This window comes from Podarcis pityusensis (assembly GCF_964106645.2).
Source record: "Podarcis pityusensis genome assembly, chromosome: 2".
Classification (NCBI taxonomy): Eukaryota; Metazoa; Chordata; class Lepidosauria; order Squamata; family Lacertidae; genus Podarcis; species Podarcis pityusensis.
The window spans coordinates 124,189,998-124,206,613 of record NC_138029.1 but is presented as its reverse complement, the minus strand read 5'-3'; the positions used below and the strand labels follow the sequence as shown (position 1 = coordinate 124,206,613).

Genomic DNA, 16,616 nt, shown 5'->3' with positions numbered 1-16,616 from the left:
GCGTTTGCACCCCGCATTGGCGCACACATGGGTTGCAATTCGGTGCTTCTGTGCATGCGCAAAGCGTGATTTAGTGCTTCTGTGCATGCACGGCCGCCGAAACCTGGAAGTAACCCATTCTGGTACTTCCGGGTTTTGGCGGTCCATAACGCCCCCCCCCCCCAAAGAAGAAGAAGAAGAAGAAGAAGAGACTCGAGTGGCGCTGTGGGTTAAATCACAGAGCCTAGGACTTGCCTATCAGAAGGTCGGCGGTTCGAATCCCCGCGACGGGCTAAGCTCCCATTGCTCGGTCCCAGCTCCTGCCAACCTAGCAGTTTGAAAGCACGTCCAAGTGCAAGTAGATAAATAGGTACCGCTCTGGCAGGAAGGTAAAGGGCGTTTCCGTGCGCTGCTCTGGTTTGCCAGAAGCGGCTTAGTCATGACCCTGGCCACATGACCCAGAAGCTGTACGCCGGCTCCCTCGGCCAGTAAAGCGAGATGAGCGCCACAACCCCAGAGTCGGTCATGACTGGACCTAATGGTCAGGGGTCCCTTTACCTTTAACCCAAAAAAATGCAACTTGAAGCATCTGTAACCCGAGGTGTGACTGTATGTGCAATGTCTCTTTTTTCAGATCCGTTTCATTTGTTGAGACATTAGTGTTACATTAGGAAGAAAAGGGGGGAAGAGGTGGAGGGGGAAATGGTGAGCGGGGTTGGGGTTGGGTGGTGATGTTTCTATTTTACTTTATGTGTGGGGTTTTGTGTCAGTGTCCCTCCTGCAGGTTCGCTTTTGTTGAGAGAGGGGGCTGGCCTAGGGTGTGGTTGCTTGTTTGCGATTGGCAGTGGTGAACTTTGCTTTCATGTGTGAGTGGGGTGGGCAGGTGTTTTTGAATCAGGTTAAGCATATTGATTCAAAAGCTGTTGGTGGATTCTTGTCACCCGTAGGTGAGTTTTAGAGTGAGTTCTTTCCTTTCGTTTATATGGATTTAAAGGGGGGATTGGACCACTGAGGAGGGTTAATCTCATAGCCTATGTCGTCCTCACAACATTGTTGTGACGCGCAGCGTAAATTAATAATGCAGAGTTTTTAAGTGAAAGAATAAGAGCTTTACTGAGTTAAAATAAACTTCTTCATAAACAACATGGTTCCAAACAGTTTGACTGAGATTACATACTGACTCTGCTCACAACTGAGGCAGACTGACTGACTGAAATCTTACTAGGAACAGAGAGAAAATGGCTTATAAGTATAAAATGGCTTATAAATGACTGTGCAGTCCCAGCACTTCCCAGCCTGCTTTGCTGCTTCTGCTCTCATGTGTCTTTGTCACATGACATGTTGTTGTTTTTTAAATTATTTTATTTATTAATTTATACACCGCTTTATATTCTTAATCAAAATCTCAAAGCAGTTTAAGGTAAAGGTAAAGGGACCCCTGACAGTTAAGTCCAGTTGCGGACGACTCTGGGGTTGTGGCGCTCATCTCGCTTTACTGGCCGAGAGATCCGGGGTTTGTCCGCAGATAGAATAATAATAATAATAAAATAATAACATTTTATTTACATCCCACCCTCTCCAGCCGAAACCGGGCTCAGAGCAGCTAACAACAGTAAAATAATACATGACTAAGCCACTTCTGGCGAAACCAGAGCAGTGCACGGAAATGCCGTTTATCTTCCCGCCAGAGCGGTACCTATTTATCTACTTGCACTTGCATGCTTTCGAACTGCTAGGTTGACAAGAGCAGGGACCGACCAACAGGAGCTCACTCCGTCACAGGGATTTGAACCACCGACCTTCTGATCGGCAAGCCCTAGGCTCGGTGGTTTAGACCACAGCGGTTTACAGCATATTAAATCAATAACACATTAGCCAGGTGATGTTCCTCCGGTCTCATGAGGAGCCTCTTCAGTGGGGCTGCTGATTATGGGTTCGTGGAGTTTTGGAGTAGTATTTTGTATATTGTGGATACCATCCCTTTGCCGTGTCCCTTTCTTGTTAGGAGGAGGTTTTCGAAGGTTGTCAGGGGTCTAGTTGCTGCTGATTTTACTACTGGATTGTTTAAGAGGACGTGTAATTGGTGGTATTATTATTATTACTGGCAGGCACCGACTCCCAGTTCAAACTTACGTTTTGCCTGCTCAGCTCCTTTCCTTTTCTCTTTGTTATCAGAAAGCGATTTCCTCTCAAGGTTGCTGTATGGATTTCACAAAGAGCTTGATTCCAGGCAACATGATGCAACAAATGTAAATTTCCCCTTTTGTACTGGGTTTCTGCACACAATTGCCCAACGCTCTTCAGCCTCCATCCAGGCCAGCGAGAGGCATTCTATCAGAGCTCAGGCACCTTTCAGCCTAGGTAAAACTCAAAAGAGGTGGGATATTCTTTCCAAGTCAGGGCCCTCAGGATCTCTCCATAACCTCTCTTGCCAGTTCAGGAATCAGGACTCCTTCCTCTGCCCTTCCAACTAATACAAAGAACAGACGGGTGTCATCAGCTCTGGTAACTTCAACCATGTGTTGGAAGCCGCCCAGAGGGGCTGGGACAACCCAGCCAGATGGGTGGGATGTAAAAATTGTTGTTGTTGTTGTATTGGAATTATTATTATTTTACTGAAATTGTATATTAAGGTAGGTGGGCTATTTCAAGCTGTTAGAAGACAAATGCTACAGATTGCAGTAACAGATCTTGCCAGTTACTTTGATACTTCAAGAGATTTAGGGAAGTTTTTAAATGTTCGATGTTTTACCGTATTTTTAATATTTTGTTGGAAGCCACCCAGAGTGGCTGGGGAAACCCAGCCAGATTTCCGGGGTACAAATAATTTGTTTTTATTATTTTTATTTTTATTTAGTTCAGTTGGTAGAGCATGAGACTCTTCATTTCATTCTGGTTTTTTTTTTTTTTCCTATTTACAGCTTTTACAAAACAAGAAAAACTGAATCTTTACAAATCTAATTTAACTTCCCCTCGATTTCCCTCCCCGCCTATCTGCGGAGGATATTTATTTCATATCTTTTTATCAATGCATATCCAATTCAAATACATTTGCAAATTTCCCCTTATTTCCTTTCCCTTGTCTCTTACTTCATGGGTTTATTTCAGTCCTGCCGATGTTTTAATTTGTTTACAATGTGCCGCCAAACAGTCGATAATTTCCCCCCATTATATTTTTTAAAAGTCTCTCTCCTTGATTTCTTATCCTTCCAGTGAGTTTTGCCATTTCTGCATACAGTATTCCATTAATGTTAATTGCAACTGGGGTAGCTTACATAAACAATTTTTTCTGTTCACGAGTAGGGCTGCCATACTTCTGGAATTTCCCGGACGTAGCCAGGGTCCGTCCACCAAAAATGGTGTCTGGGCAGAATTTCCATTTTAAATGTCAGGGAAAACCCAGGCATATGGCAGCCACGCTGGAAGTATAGGGTTGTTTTTGTGTGTGTGTGATTTTGTTTAAGAAAAGCTTAACCATTTTTGTGTCCGGATATGCCCCTACAAGCCCCTCCTATAAATCTATAAAAATATAAAAAAACACATAGCAAACTGAGGTTCTGCACCCCCCCCCCCAATCCTGGCAACACCCATGTATCCCACTCTCAATTTTACTTGTGGACTGCCATCTGTCCAGATTTTAATTTGTTCTGAATTAATTTTGAGATATATTTTAATTAATTGATTGCTGGTTTTTATGTGCTTTGTATACTGTGTTAAGGGACGCGGGTGGCGCGGTGGGTTAAACCACAGAGCCTAGGACTTGCGGATCAGAAGGTCGCGGTTCGAATCCCTGTGATGGGGTGAGCTCCCATTGCTCAGTCCCTGTTCCTGCCAACCTAGCAGTTCAAAAGCATGTCAAAGTGCAAGTAGATAAGTAGGTACCTCTCCAGCGGGAAGGTAAACGGCGTTTCTCTGCGCTGCTCTGGTTCGCCAGAAGCGGCTTAGTCATGCGTCCACATGACCCGGAAGCTGTATGCCGGCTCCCTTGGCCAATAAAGCGAGATGAGCGGCGCAACCCCAGAGTCAGCCACGACTGGACCTAATGGTCACGGGTCCCTTTACCTATACTGTGTTAGTTTTATGATGTTAGCTGCCCTGAGCCCGGCTCCAGCCGGGGAGGGCGGGGTACAAATAAAATTATTATTATTATCCAGATTTCCACTTTTTGAAATACGGCAACCTGATCAATTATACCTAAAAGAGACTCTTCATGGTCAGGGTTGTAGTTTCAAGCCCAGTGTTGGGTGGAAAAGTCCTGCATTGCAGGTGGGGGTTGGACTAGATGACTTTGGGGGTCCCTTCCAATTCTAGGATTCTATGAAACACTTCAGGATCCCGTTCAGGTTGCCCGCACAGGTATGGGAACCCATGGCCACTCCTTCCCCAACGTGGGACGAGGAGCTCGCTTCCTAGAGAGACAGGAAGTTTCAGAGGAGGCGGGAGCGGCTATTATCTGGGAACGGGGCGGGGGGGGGCGTTAGTCTCTGCAGCCACACGCGGAGGAGAGACTTTGGTAAGGAGGCGAGGTGGCTGCAGAGGGAAGAATTCAGAAAGGTGCAGCATATTTGGGGGGAGATATTATGGGTGGTTGGGGGATATTTGCATCCCTCCCCATGCCGAATCTGCAAACCGGGCAGCCGGGAGAGGAGGAGGGAGGGGAATTTTTTTTGGGGGGGGGGAGTGAAGAAAGGTCGCCACGTGTGGGGACTTTGCAGTTTAGAGAAGTTTGTAGAACCGAGCATGGCATGGAGGGGGGGAAGTTTTTCTCCCTCTTCCGCAGTGCTAGAACTGGTGGATTCCCCCCACCCCACTCCGCAAAAAAGCTGCAAGTTGGAAGTTTCAGGAATCGTAGAAACGGGAGGGGACCCCCAAGGGCCATCTAGTCTGACCCGCTGCAATGCACGAATCTCAGCTAAAGCATCCCAGTTGGTTGGGGGGGGTGCTGTTAAGGGCAAGGTTGCAGGTTCGATCCCCACCCCCCGTGTGGGACAGGCTGCCTATTCTTGCATTGCAGGGGGTTGGACTAGATGACCCTGGGGGGTGGCGATCCCTCCCAACTCTGTGGTTCTTTGATCAGCTACACGCAGTGCAGACTCAAACTGTGGAACTCGTTCCCTGCCCCCCCCGGGGGGGGGCAGCGATGGGCCATCCGTAGGTTGCTGTGAAAGAGAATTGAGACAAACTCTTGGGCTATAAATAAGGCTATCAATGGGCTGCCAGCCTGGGAGGTTGTGCTCTGGTGTCTCACGTTGAATGCCAGTTGTTGGAAACAGCAGGAAGGGAGAATGGCCTTGTGTTCGAATCCTGGATTTCTTGTCTCCCACGGGCATCTTGTTGGCTTCTGTGAGAATTGGGTGCTGGATAGGCCATTGGCTCTCATAATAATAATAATAAATTTTATTTATACCCCACCCTACCTGGCCAGAGCCGGGCTCAGGGCGGCTAACACCAGTAAAATTACAGTAAAAACATAATTTATCTTAAACATAAAACCAATTTAAAATACAGGTTAAAATGTAATTTAAAATGCAGCCTCATTTTAAAAGTAGCCCATAGATCAAAACCATAAGGGGAGGGAAACAGAAGGGTCAGACTGAGTCCAAATCAAAGGCCAGGTGGAACAGCTCTGTCTTGCAAGCCCTGCGGAAAGATGTCAAGTCCCGCAGGGCCCTGGTCTCTTGTGAAAGAGCGTCCCACCAAGTTGGGGCCAGTACTGAAAAGGCCCTGGCCCTAGTTGAGATGTTGTTATGACGAGTGGAAAGCAGGGAACCCCGTCCCCCGTTTCCCTCTGGGAATCCATAGATTCTGCCCTCTGCCATTCATACTTTAGCCGAGATTCCTGCATCGCAGGGGTTGGACTAGATGACCCTCAGAGGTACCCCCTTCCAACTCTAGAGCAGATCCTCTCTGGAGCTGCCTTCACCTCTCTGTAGAGATCAACCCAGGTCTTGTCGGTGGGGGTGGGGGAGGTAAATCTTTGTTACAGAGGAAGGAAGCAGAGGGTTTCCTGCTCTGCTTTTGTAGCTCCCAACTCAAAAGAATGGAAACAACCTTTGGAGGAGACAATAGCCTGTGAGTAATAAGACAATGGCAAACTGGCCAAGTGAGATTCCTTTGCTCTGTCTTGACAAAGAGACAAGAGGAGGAGATTTCTTCATTTAACAGAATTTATAAACCTCTTGGTTTTAGGGGGGGGAAACCCCAAGGCAGTTTACAAAAAAAAGAAAACACCGTAAAATGATCACTTAAGAAAAAAATCACAACAATCATTTCAAACATGCAAACAGTTAAAACCACAGTAGAACAGACCAAGGCAAATTAAAACTTATACAAACTTTCTGAACATCTGGTAGGCTTGACTGAATAAGAATATCTTTAGCAAGAAATGCAGGGAAGGCGCCTCTGATATCCATAGGCAGGGAGTTCCAAAGTTCCTGTTAAAATATGTTGGGGAAGGGGGCGTTTATTGGATTGTTTTTGTTTTGGTTATGTATTTTTGTGATTTTATGCTGTAATTGCCCCGAGACCTGCGGATTTAGGGCAGTATGCAAATTCAAGAAATAAAAATAAATAAATATTTATATACCGCTTAATATTTTTTAATGAAAATCTCAAAAGCGGTTTACAGCATATTAAATCAATAAAACAATAGCCAGGCGATGTTCCTCCGGCCTCATGAGGAGTGTCTTCAGTGGGGCTGGTGAATGTGGGGCTCACCCCCTAGGCCAGGTAGAGGGGCCTTGCTGGGAGCGGCCTTCAGACTCACAGCCAGGTGATGTTCCGCCAGCCTCAATAATTAATTGTTTGTGCTCCCATACTAAACTACGGTGGTACCTTGGTTTAAGAACTTAATTCATTCCAGAGGTCTGTTCTTAACCTGAAAATGTTCTTAACCTGAAGCACCACTTTAGCTAATGGGGCCTCCTGCTGCCGCCGTGCCGCCGGAACTCGATTTCTGTTCTCATCCTGAAGCAAAGTTCTTAACCCGAGGTAATATTTCTGGGTTAGCAGAGTCTGTAACCTGAAGCGTATGTAACCCGAGGTACCACTGTATTGAGTTCTTAATCGGGGAGATAAGTAAAATGCCCCTGCCCCAGCTGGACTTGGGGGGGGGGGAATAAATACCACCCTGCCCCAGGGAGTTTTGCTGCTGTTTCTTGCATTGAAGAGACTGGTCCAGAGCTCCTCCTGAGATTTAACTTGAGGATAAGATGCAGCCCCTCCGCATTGCTCTCTCAACAACACTGTAAAATGGTTAGAACCGGGATGCAGAACATCTTTTTTTGGGGGGTGCACAGGGATAGCTCTTACTCTCAGGGTCGTAGGTTGGGGTTTTTTAAATTTTATTTGGATTTTTTAAATAAAATGTTTTGGAGGGGAAATCTTTTGCTAAAGATCGTTTTCTTTTCAGGTTCCATTATAGTCCAAAGGCTATTCATCAGGAAATAAGGATTTGTTTTAAGTTTTTCATGTGTGCTATAACTCAGTCTAAGGTGTGTTTTTTTAAAGTGTTTAACCACAGCAGTTAACAAACGTGGATACATATCCTATAATCTGAAGGCAGCCCTGTTTAGGGAAGCTTTTAATTTATTTATTTTTTAAAAAATGATTAAAAAAAGACACATCAGTAAAAAAGAATTTAAAAGTAAAAAGAAAAATACACAATACAAAAATACACAATACAAAATACAAAAAAAAGAAAAAAAAGAAAAGGAAAAACAGTTAAAAACAATACCATCTTTTCATCACCACTTTTGAATTTACTTATTTTCTGGACCTCCTCATACCTCCCTCTTTTGTATTCCAGTTCAATTTGTTTGTCCAGCAATTTCTTTCCCTCTTTTTTAATCCCAATCCTTAATCTTAATATGGTATAACATTAAATTCTTATCTATTAATAGCCAGTTTTCCGTTCTTTTAACCTTTTTATGCCTAATCCTTAATCTTAGTCTATATATAACTTTAACGCCTGTGCAGCTAGAAACCACTTAAGCTTTTAATGTTTGATGTATTACTGTATTTTAATATTTGGTTGGAAACCGCCGAGAGTGGCTGGGGAAGCCCAGCCAGATGAGCAGGGTATAAATAATAAATTATTATTATTATTATTATTATTATTATTATTATTATTACATAATTGTTTAAATTGTTATTATGGAAATTATCAGTCTATGTATTTCTAACAGTATAACCAAATTAGTAATTTTTGATATAACTGTATAAACTACTCTGAGAATTATTATTCCGAAAATGAAACCTTTATCTGGTTGTAAATATTAAGATTATACCATCAGGAACGAGTCTTTCTGCAAAAAAAGAAAGTTTTAAATCAAGTCTTACTGACTAGTGATTTAAATCGTAATTTAAATCGATTTGATTTAAATCAAATCCACCCTGCTCCCATATAAAGGATGAAATTCTTCCCCTCCCTTGTCTCTCCCCTGCAGGGACCACTTGAGAGCTACTCCCTTCGTTGAAGTGCAGCCCAGTTTCTGCCTCCTTATCCTCCATCTTCTTCCAAAGGCAGCGCAATGGCATCAGAGGCACAACCCGGACCTTCTCTTCTTAGGGATGGAGTGGAAAGAGGGCTTAAGCAGCGCCCACAGGTACGGAAAGAGCAATGGGGACGAGGGAAGAGGCAACTCTGCCTCCCTTTATGTCGAGTAGGGAAGGGATCTAAGAGAAGAGATATTTCCTTCTTCTTCCAGGGTCTGGTCACCTTTGAGGAGGTGGCCGTGCGTTTCACAGAGGAGGAGTGCGCTCTGCTGGATCCAAGCCAAAGAGCTCTGAACAGGGAAGTTATGGAGGAGAATTACGAGACAGTGACCTCTCTGGGTAAGGAAACATACTTCTGCATGCAGTGGAGGAATAACTGGTCCAATCCAGTGACCCCCAGCCCAGTGTCCTGTTCACGGTAGTATCCTGTTCATCCCAAGAAAATGTCTGTGGGGAAGCCCGCAAGCAGGAGCTTAGCGTTAAGAACAGGGGTCAGCAAACTTTTTCAGCAAGGGGCCGGTCTACTGTCCCTCAGACCTTGTGGGGGGCCGGACTATATTTTGAAAATAAAAATGAATTCCTATGCCCCACAAATAACCCAGATATGCATTTTGAATAAAAGCACACATTCTACTCATGTAAAAACACCAGGCAGGCCCCACTGATAACCCAGAGATGCATTTTAAATAAAAGGGCACATTCTACTCATGTTCAAACACGCTGATTCCCAGACTGTCTGCAGGCCAGATTTAGAAGGCGATTGGGCTGGATCCGGCCCCCGGGCCTTAGTTTGCCTACCCATGGTTAAGAACATCTTGCCCACCTGTGGTTCCTGGCGTTCCCAGAGAAAACCAATACATTTGGTGGAGTCTTAAGAGCAAACGGTTGCAAAACTTCCGCTTTCGCATCTAACCTCAAGATTTATTATTAATACTATTACAGTGGTACCTCGGAAGTCGAATGGAATACGTTCCGGAAGTCCGTTCGACTTCCAAAACGTTCAGAAGCCCCGTCAGACGTTCAGCTTCCAAAAGCATTAGCCCTCTCTTCCATTAGCTCAGTCGGTAGAACATGGGGCTCTTAAATCTCAGGGTTCAAGGGTTTGAGCCCCACATCAGGCAAAAGATTCCTGCATTGCAGGGGGTGGGACTAAATGACCCTCGGGGTCCCTTCCAACTCTACAATTCTGTGAACACAGAAATGTTGCAGTGGCTTGAATCTCAATGGGAAAATACCTCATCTCAAATTGTAAATTTGAAGTACCCCACAGCCTTGGCTTGCTGTGGATGAGGAAGAAGGGCTGGCTTCCAGGGGCTGGTTTTTGCTTTCTGTGTTTTGAGCCGCGTTAGTCCAAATCAAGACAGCTAGCTTTGCTAAGTTCTGCAGCGTCATCCCTGCAACAGAGGTTTCATGCTGAGCTCCATTTCACGCTGAGCCCTTTTGCTAGTCCATAAGGGATCAGAATTGGCCCTCTTGGGTTTGAGGTCGTAGACTTGGCTTGACTGGGAATGGCTGGATGTTTTGTGGTCCAAAGTAACTGCTCTCTCTTTCCTTGAAAGAATCAGACCTCAGTTCGTACTGGGAAGAAAGGCAAGAGCAGCTTCTCCAGGATGACAAAGAAGGGGAGACATTAGCAGGTAGGTTGTGTTTTTGCTCAGGGATTTGAAGGTGTGACAGTTTCGCTCTGTTTGGAGGACAGATCTACACCTGATTTCTGCGCAGCAGAAACTGAGCTGACGGTTAACTTTTTCAGCTGGATTCCTTCTTTAACTTCTGCCATATTAAGGAAGTTAGTCGTATCAGTCTAGTGTACAAGGGTGAGCATTCCAGCACATGGAAAAGACATTTCTGCCATAGAACTTAATCAAACTTAATCAGACTTAATCAGAAAAAAAGATCAGTGAGGTTAATGACATAAAAACCTGATAAAATATCAGCATTACCATTCTAAAAATAATGATTAACCCTGATTAAATCCCAGTTACCTGAATCAAACTGGGCAGCGAGCAACAGGTGATATGTTCCTCCCAAATGAAAGCGCGAGAGGTGCTCAGATTTTCCTTTGAATGAGGTTTTTTTTTTGTAAGCTTTATCCATTATCAAAGAAAAACAAGACGTACCAGCAGATTTCTGTGCTCCTATAATTTACTAGTGTCTTTTGACCGCAGCCAAAACTATAACCAAGGAGGAGCGCTTTGTTCCCCGCTTGGTCTCTTCCCCAGCCTTGTTCATGTCTTATCTCCTCCAACCCCAACCCCAATTGCATCAAAGGAGACACACCTGTGCCTAGTGAAATCAGGTGGGAGATAGAGCAGGAAGGGGCTTGTGTTGTTGTCGCCTTGAGACTGTAGGATATTCAGAAGCTAACCTCAGATTGAGCTGGGCATGAAGAGAAGAAATGGAAGATGCTTAATCATAATGATGATGATGATTTTATTTTTACCCCACCTATCTGGCTGTGTTGCCCCAGCCACTCTGAAAACGACAAAATCAGAGAAGCAGAGAACTGGGCTCAATCCATAACAAGATCTCTGCTTTCCGTTTGAGTGACATTTCCTTTTTCTCCCTCCCCTGAAACAGGCAGTGGGCAGAACAATGAGAATTGTGGGGAGACATCCGCCGTGGTGTCGTCAGAAAACTCAGAACACGAAGCTTCAAAAGAAATGTCTGTAAATCAAATAGAAACCCCAGATCATGAAAGAAACAAGTCAAAGAAAGCAAAAAAGAAATCCACGGCTTCTCAGGACACTGATGTCCACGAACCCCTCGTCTCAAAGAAAGATCACACAGAAAACAAATGTACAGAGTGTGGTGAAATATTTAGATATAAATCACAATTAAAAATGCATTACCGAACTCATGGGATTCATACAGAGGTGAAACCATTTAAATGTACGGTGTGTGGAAAGAGCTTCAGCCATAGTGGGAGCCTTAGCATGCATCATAGAATCCACACAGGGGAGAAACCATTCGAATGTACCGAGTGTGGAAAAAGTTTCACTGGACGTGGTGACCTTTCTAAGCATCAGAGAATCCACACAAGGGAGAAACCGTTCAGGTGCATGGAGTGTGGAAAATGCTTTAGTCAGAGCGCTCACCTTACATTACATGAAAGAACACATACAGGGGAGAAACCGTTTCAGTGTATGGAGTGTGGAAAAGGTTTCACTGGAAGCGGTGACCTTTCTAAGCATCTCAGAATCCACACAAGGGAGAAACCCTTCAAATGCATGGAGTGTGGAAAGGGCTTTACTCAAAGAGCTCACCTTACTTTTCATCAAAGAACATACACAGGGGAGAAACAATTCACATCTTTGGAGTGTGGAAAGAGCTCCAGTGGGAGTGGTGACCTTGCTCAGCATCAAACAACACACACAGGGGAGAAACCGTTTAAATGTACAGAGTGCGGAAAGAGTTTCAGTGGGGGTGATGGCCTTATCAAGCATCAAAAAATCCACACAAAGGAAAAACCGTTCCTATGCAAGGAGTGTGGAAAACGCTTTAGTCAGAATGCTCACCTTACTTTACATCAAAGAACACACACAGGGGAGAAACCATTTAAATGTACGGAGTGTGGAAAAAGCTTCTGTGGGTCTGGTGACCTTACTAAGCATAAAAGAATCCACACAAGGGAAAAACCGTTCCTATGCAAGGAGTGTGGAAAGAGCTTTAGTCAAAGTGCTCACCTTACTTTACATCAAAGAACACACACAGGGGAGAAACCGTTTAAATGTACAGAGTGCGGAAAGAGCTTCAGTGGGAATGGTGACCTTACTAAGCATCAAAGAATCCACACAAAGAAGAAATCATAAAAAACATAGAACCACCTCTTTTTCTATCTTGGGCTGCAGCTCCTTCCTTACATTATTTATTTTGTTGTCGCCAGGTTTGGCACCGCTTTCCTTTGGGGTGAAGACAGAGGCAAAGTTGTTGTTGAGCAGTTCTGCCTTCCCTTAGTCAATAGTATTTCTCAGTCTTCTTCACAGAGAGGACCTAACACTTGCTTGTTCTTCCTCTCGCTTTGAACATAGCTGAAGAAACCTTTATTATTATGTTTAGCTCTTTTGCAAGCCTGAGCTTTAGCCCGCCTGACATTCACCCTTCAACTTCCATTTCTGATACATGCCCTTGTTAATTCTCAGCTGATCTCTAAGCCATACCATGTTCCTGTCTCGTTTGGATTGTCTGCATTTGGGCATTCAGTATTTCACCTTTAAGAAACTCCCATCCACTTTAGACTCCCTTCCTCTTGGCACTCCTTAAGCTTTTTGAAATTGGCCTTAAAGCCCAGAGTGCATGTCTGACTACACTCAGCTTTTCCTTGCTTGTGTATCATAAAACCCAGGAGGACATGATCACTTCCTCCCAAGTTTCCCAGTACTTCAACCAGTTCCTCTCTGTTGGTGAGCATCAGGTCCAAGATAAACGATCTCTTTGTTGTTCCTTCCATCTTCTGGGAAATGAAATAGCAAGGCAATGGGTGAATTCTTGGAAGAATTTGAGTTCCAACAGAGTTTGGGGTAGCTCAAGTCTCTGATGACTACGATATCTCCTTTATAAATGTTTGGTCATCTGTTCTCGGAAGGCATCATCCAATTTTTCAGTTTCTTCTACGCGGTGGTTTCTCTCTAAATACAGTTGCAATTGAAATTATTCAACCTCCATTGCAAAACGGGTTCATTATCAAAATTTACAGACTTTCAGCTGTTTGCCATGAGCAAATCAAAGAAAGGCAATTGAAAAAACTCAACACAACGGATGTTTCCAATGGTTTCCCCAAATTCCGCTGACAATGCAACTTACACTGGCTTATGCAGTCTCACTATTAATCAAACACTTAATGTCAAGGATCTTTAGCACTTAGTAGAGCAGCTTTTGGCTCCTATGACCTGCTGCAAATGAGATGCGTAGCCAGACAGCAGCTTCTGGCAGCTGAAGAATCGTGAGCAATGGCCTCCAGTTCAGTAATATTCTTGGGTTTGCATGCCTCAACTGCCCTTTTCAGATCCCACCAGAGGTTTTCTATGGAGTTCAAGTCAGGTGACTGTGATGGCCACCTTCCAGGACTTCTGCAACCAAAGTCTTGGTGGGATTTTGCTTAAGCCAAACCCTTCCTGACGGCACTGCTTGCACGGCCAGTGGTTTATTTCCAGTATTTGCCTCTCTCTCCCTGGGCTACAGCCCTCAGTAGGAAAAAATTATGAACACACCACCTGTGCCCAAAAGCCTTTCAGCTTCCTGCCCAGAGTCCCTTGTTAAATGTTGAAGGCTGTGTGTTGCGGATAAGAAGGAACGGGTAGTTGACCAGTGGGATTTATAAGACTTGGCAACTTCTCTGCCAAATCTTGAATTTATGCACCTGGAAGACGAGCACACCTCCCGGGACATTCTGTTTCCTCCGCACACTGCTGCCTCTGTCCACCTCAGTAGGGAGACACCAGCAGTGTCTCTTTCACCTCTGCGGAGTGGCAGAATTTTTGTATTCACTGTGGCTGCTCACACATCAACAAAAACAAGCGGCTTTAATGTTTGATGTTGAGAAAGTATTTGATAAGGTTTCCTGGGATCTGTTGTTTAAAGTTTTAGAATATATGAGTTGTCAGAGCATCCACAATCAGTAGCCTTCGATCTGAAGGGTTTAGATCCAGAATGAAAAATGACTCCTCTAAGTCAATCTCCTCCTCTGTGTGTGGCAGAAATCATTCTGGGCACTGTACCTTTCGAAGCCACCTTGGTGCATTCTGAGGTCAGCAACTGCTGTCCTAGCTCCTCCGGCCCAGAAACTGTGTCCCAGGTGAGGGCGTGGAATTGATTTTGCAGCTCCAATGACTTGGCCTGGCTCCTGACAGTCCTCCTTCTGTGCCACGTACCTCCAGGCATCTTGTCTCCTGCTATGGGTGATATTCCACCTCTGTAGGGGCACCTATCCAAGTTGGTGTTCCAGCACAGTCCACTCAGCTCTGTCAAGGGACTCCACATCTTGCCCCAAAGCTCAAAGTCTGGCAGCTAGGTGGACCTCGTCACTATACCTTCTCTTCCAGCAAGGTGCCACAGGTGTGCTTTTGCACATTTTCCGGCAGGAAGATAAACGTGGCGCAGGTCTGGCAAGTCCTTGCAGCAGCTCCCTTGCATTCCTATGCCCCTGAGGCAGCACTGCAAGCCTCACCACCAAACACCCTCACAAATTCCCCCGTTCACAAGGTCCTGGAAGCTGCAATCAGCTAAGTATATCTGCTGATGGTTTCCAACTCCTTCCAACTTCCTCTCAGCAGTAGCTTCTACCCCTCAGACTGTGGGCTCTAGCGGAGCACACAACCACAAACCGGCTCACCATCAAGCCTCCAAACAGCTCAAACAACCATCTGTTTTGTTTTGTTTCATTAACCTATTTTATTAAAGATTTATTCGTTTACAAAAGTATGTGCAATGTCTCTTTTTTCAAGATCCATTTCCTACAGATCAGTTTCATTTGTGGAGACATTAGTGTTGCATTAGGAAGAAAAGGGAAAGGTGCAGGGGGCATGGTAAGTGGGGGTGGGGTCGGGTGGCAATGCTTCTACTTAATGTATATGTGGGTTTTTGTGTCGGCGTCACTTGTGCAGGATATCTTTACCATTCGCTTGTGTTCCTTTGGTGGTGAGAGGTTGGAGCTGGCTTAGCGTATGGTTGTGTGTGATTGGCTGTGGTCAACTTTGTTTTCATGTGTGAGTGGGGTGGGCGGGTGTTTTTGAATCAGGTTAACCATATTGATTCGTATGCTGTTGGCGGATTCTTGTCATCGTCTTGTTGGGCTCTGTATGTGATAAAGGGGAGCCATACCGGGGTGACGGCGTCTTCTTCCATTTGTCCCTGTGTCAGTTTCAGTTTATTGGTTAGTTTTTCTAATAAGGCTGTTTCCCATACTATATAGTACCATTGGTCCATGCTTATTCCTGACAGGTCTCTCCAGTGTCTGGCTATGATGTTTCTGACTGCTGACAGTAGGTGGTTTGTGTATGCTCTTTGCAATAACCACCCTCTGCTCACTCAGAGAGATATTTACAGTTCTTTATTTTACATATGTACAAGCAGCACAGTACAATCATGCATCTGAATCGTCCGGTTCAGATCTGGGGAGTGGTCTTCTCCTGCTTCTCCTCCAATAGAAAAGGCGGGGGAACTTCATGGGACGTCTCTGATCCCTGCGCTTTAACCTTCTCCTTTGCATAGGCTCTCAGTCTGTTCCTGAGCTCCCTGTGCGGTGCTGGGGCTCTGCTTCAGCATCAGGGAGCCTTCCCGCCTCCTGGCTCTCTCCCTCTTCCCCTTCCGTCACTTCCTTTCTGTCTCCTTCTGACTGCTCCCGCTCTGACTCTATACCCCCGACTCAAAGGCGTTCCTTGGCAGTCCCGTGACAGTGGGTTATGAGCTCTTTATGATGTGAGTGGGCATTATTGTCTTGGAAGATGTTTAGTAGGGTGACTTCTAATACTTGCTTAGTTATTTTGCATATTTCTTATATGATCGTTGTCCAGAATAGTTGGATTTGGGGCATTCCCACCAAAGATGCCAGCTCTCTCTCTTCAGTCTCCTCCACCAATCCCTCTCAAATGTCCCTGTTTAAAATTCCAATGCAAATACTAGGAAGGGACATGGGTAGCGCTGTGGTTTAAACCACTGTGCCGTGACGGGGTGAGCTCCCGTTGTTTGGTCCCAGCTCCTGACCACCTAGCAGTTCAAAAGCACGCCAAAGTGCCAGAAGCGGCTCAGTCATGCTGGCCACATGACCCAGAAAAACTGTCTGAGAACAAACGCCGGCCCCCTTGGCTTGTAAAGCGAGATGAGCGCCACCACCCCAGAGTCGTTTAACTGTCTTAACTGGACTTAACGGTCAGGGGTCCCTTTACCTTTATAGTAGGAATGTGCTCTGTTCAGAACAGCACCTTTACTTTTTATACCCCACCCTTCTGGCTGGGTGTCCCCAGCCACTCTGGGAGGTTCCCATCAGAATATTAAAAATACGCTAAAACATCAAACATTAAAAACTTCCCGAAACAGGGCTGCCTTCAGATGTCTTCTAAAAGTCAGATAGTTGTTTATTTCCTTGACATCTGATGGGAGAACGTTTCACAGGGCGGGCACCACTACCGAGAAGGCCCTCTGCC

General features: G+C 45.1%; 1 protein-coding gene across 4 annotated transcripts; it reads left to right on the top strand.

The window, feature by feature from the left end:
• Positions 1-2,110: 2,110 nt before the first annotated feature.
• On the top strand, positions 2,111-14,892 carry LOC308469744 (uncharacterized protein). 4 transcript variants are annotated; one of them, XM_080992639.1, is made up of 6 exons: positions 4,440-4,533; positions 7,391-7,472; positions 8,427-8,585; positions 8,688-8,814; positions 10,035-10,112; positions 11,056-14,892. In XM_080992639.1, exons 3-6 carry the CDS (start codon positions 8,511-8,513, stop codon positions 12,285-12,287), a joined length of 1,512 nt encoding a protein of 503 aa, XP_080848765.1. In that variant the 5' UTR covers positions 4,440-4,533; positions 7,391-7,472; positions 8,427-8,510; the 3' UTR covers positions 12,288-14,892. The 4 variants fall into 4 exon arrangements, with proteins under 4 accessions (XP_080848767.1, XP_080848765.1, XP_080848764.1 ...); XM_080992641.1 differs by lacking the exons at positions 4,440-4,533; positions 7,391-7,472 and adding an exon at positions 2,111-2,340; XM_080992638.1 differs by lacking the exon at positions 7,391-7,472.
• Positions 14,893-16,616: the final 1,724 nt, after the last annotated feature.

Excerpts from the sequence above, each read along its gene's own strand:
- LOC308469744 (XM_080992641.1), top strand. The coding sequence starts at position 8,511 with ATGGCATCAGAGGCACAACCCGGACCTTCTCTTCTTAGGGATGGAGTG. Across the intron at positions 8,586-8,687 it reads GGCTTAAGCAGCGCCCACAG|GGTCTGGTCACCTTTGAGGA; the intron begins GTACGGAAAGAG and ends TTCTTCTTCCAG. Across the intron at positions 8,815-10,034 it reads CGAGACAGTGACCTCTCTGG|AATCAGACCTCAGTTCGTAC; the intron begins GTAAGGAAACAT and ends TTTCCTTGAAAG.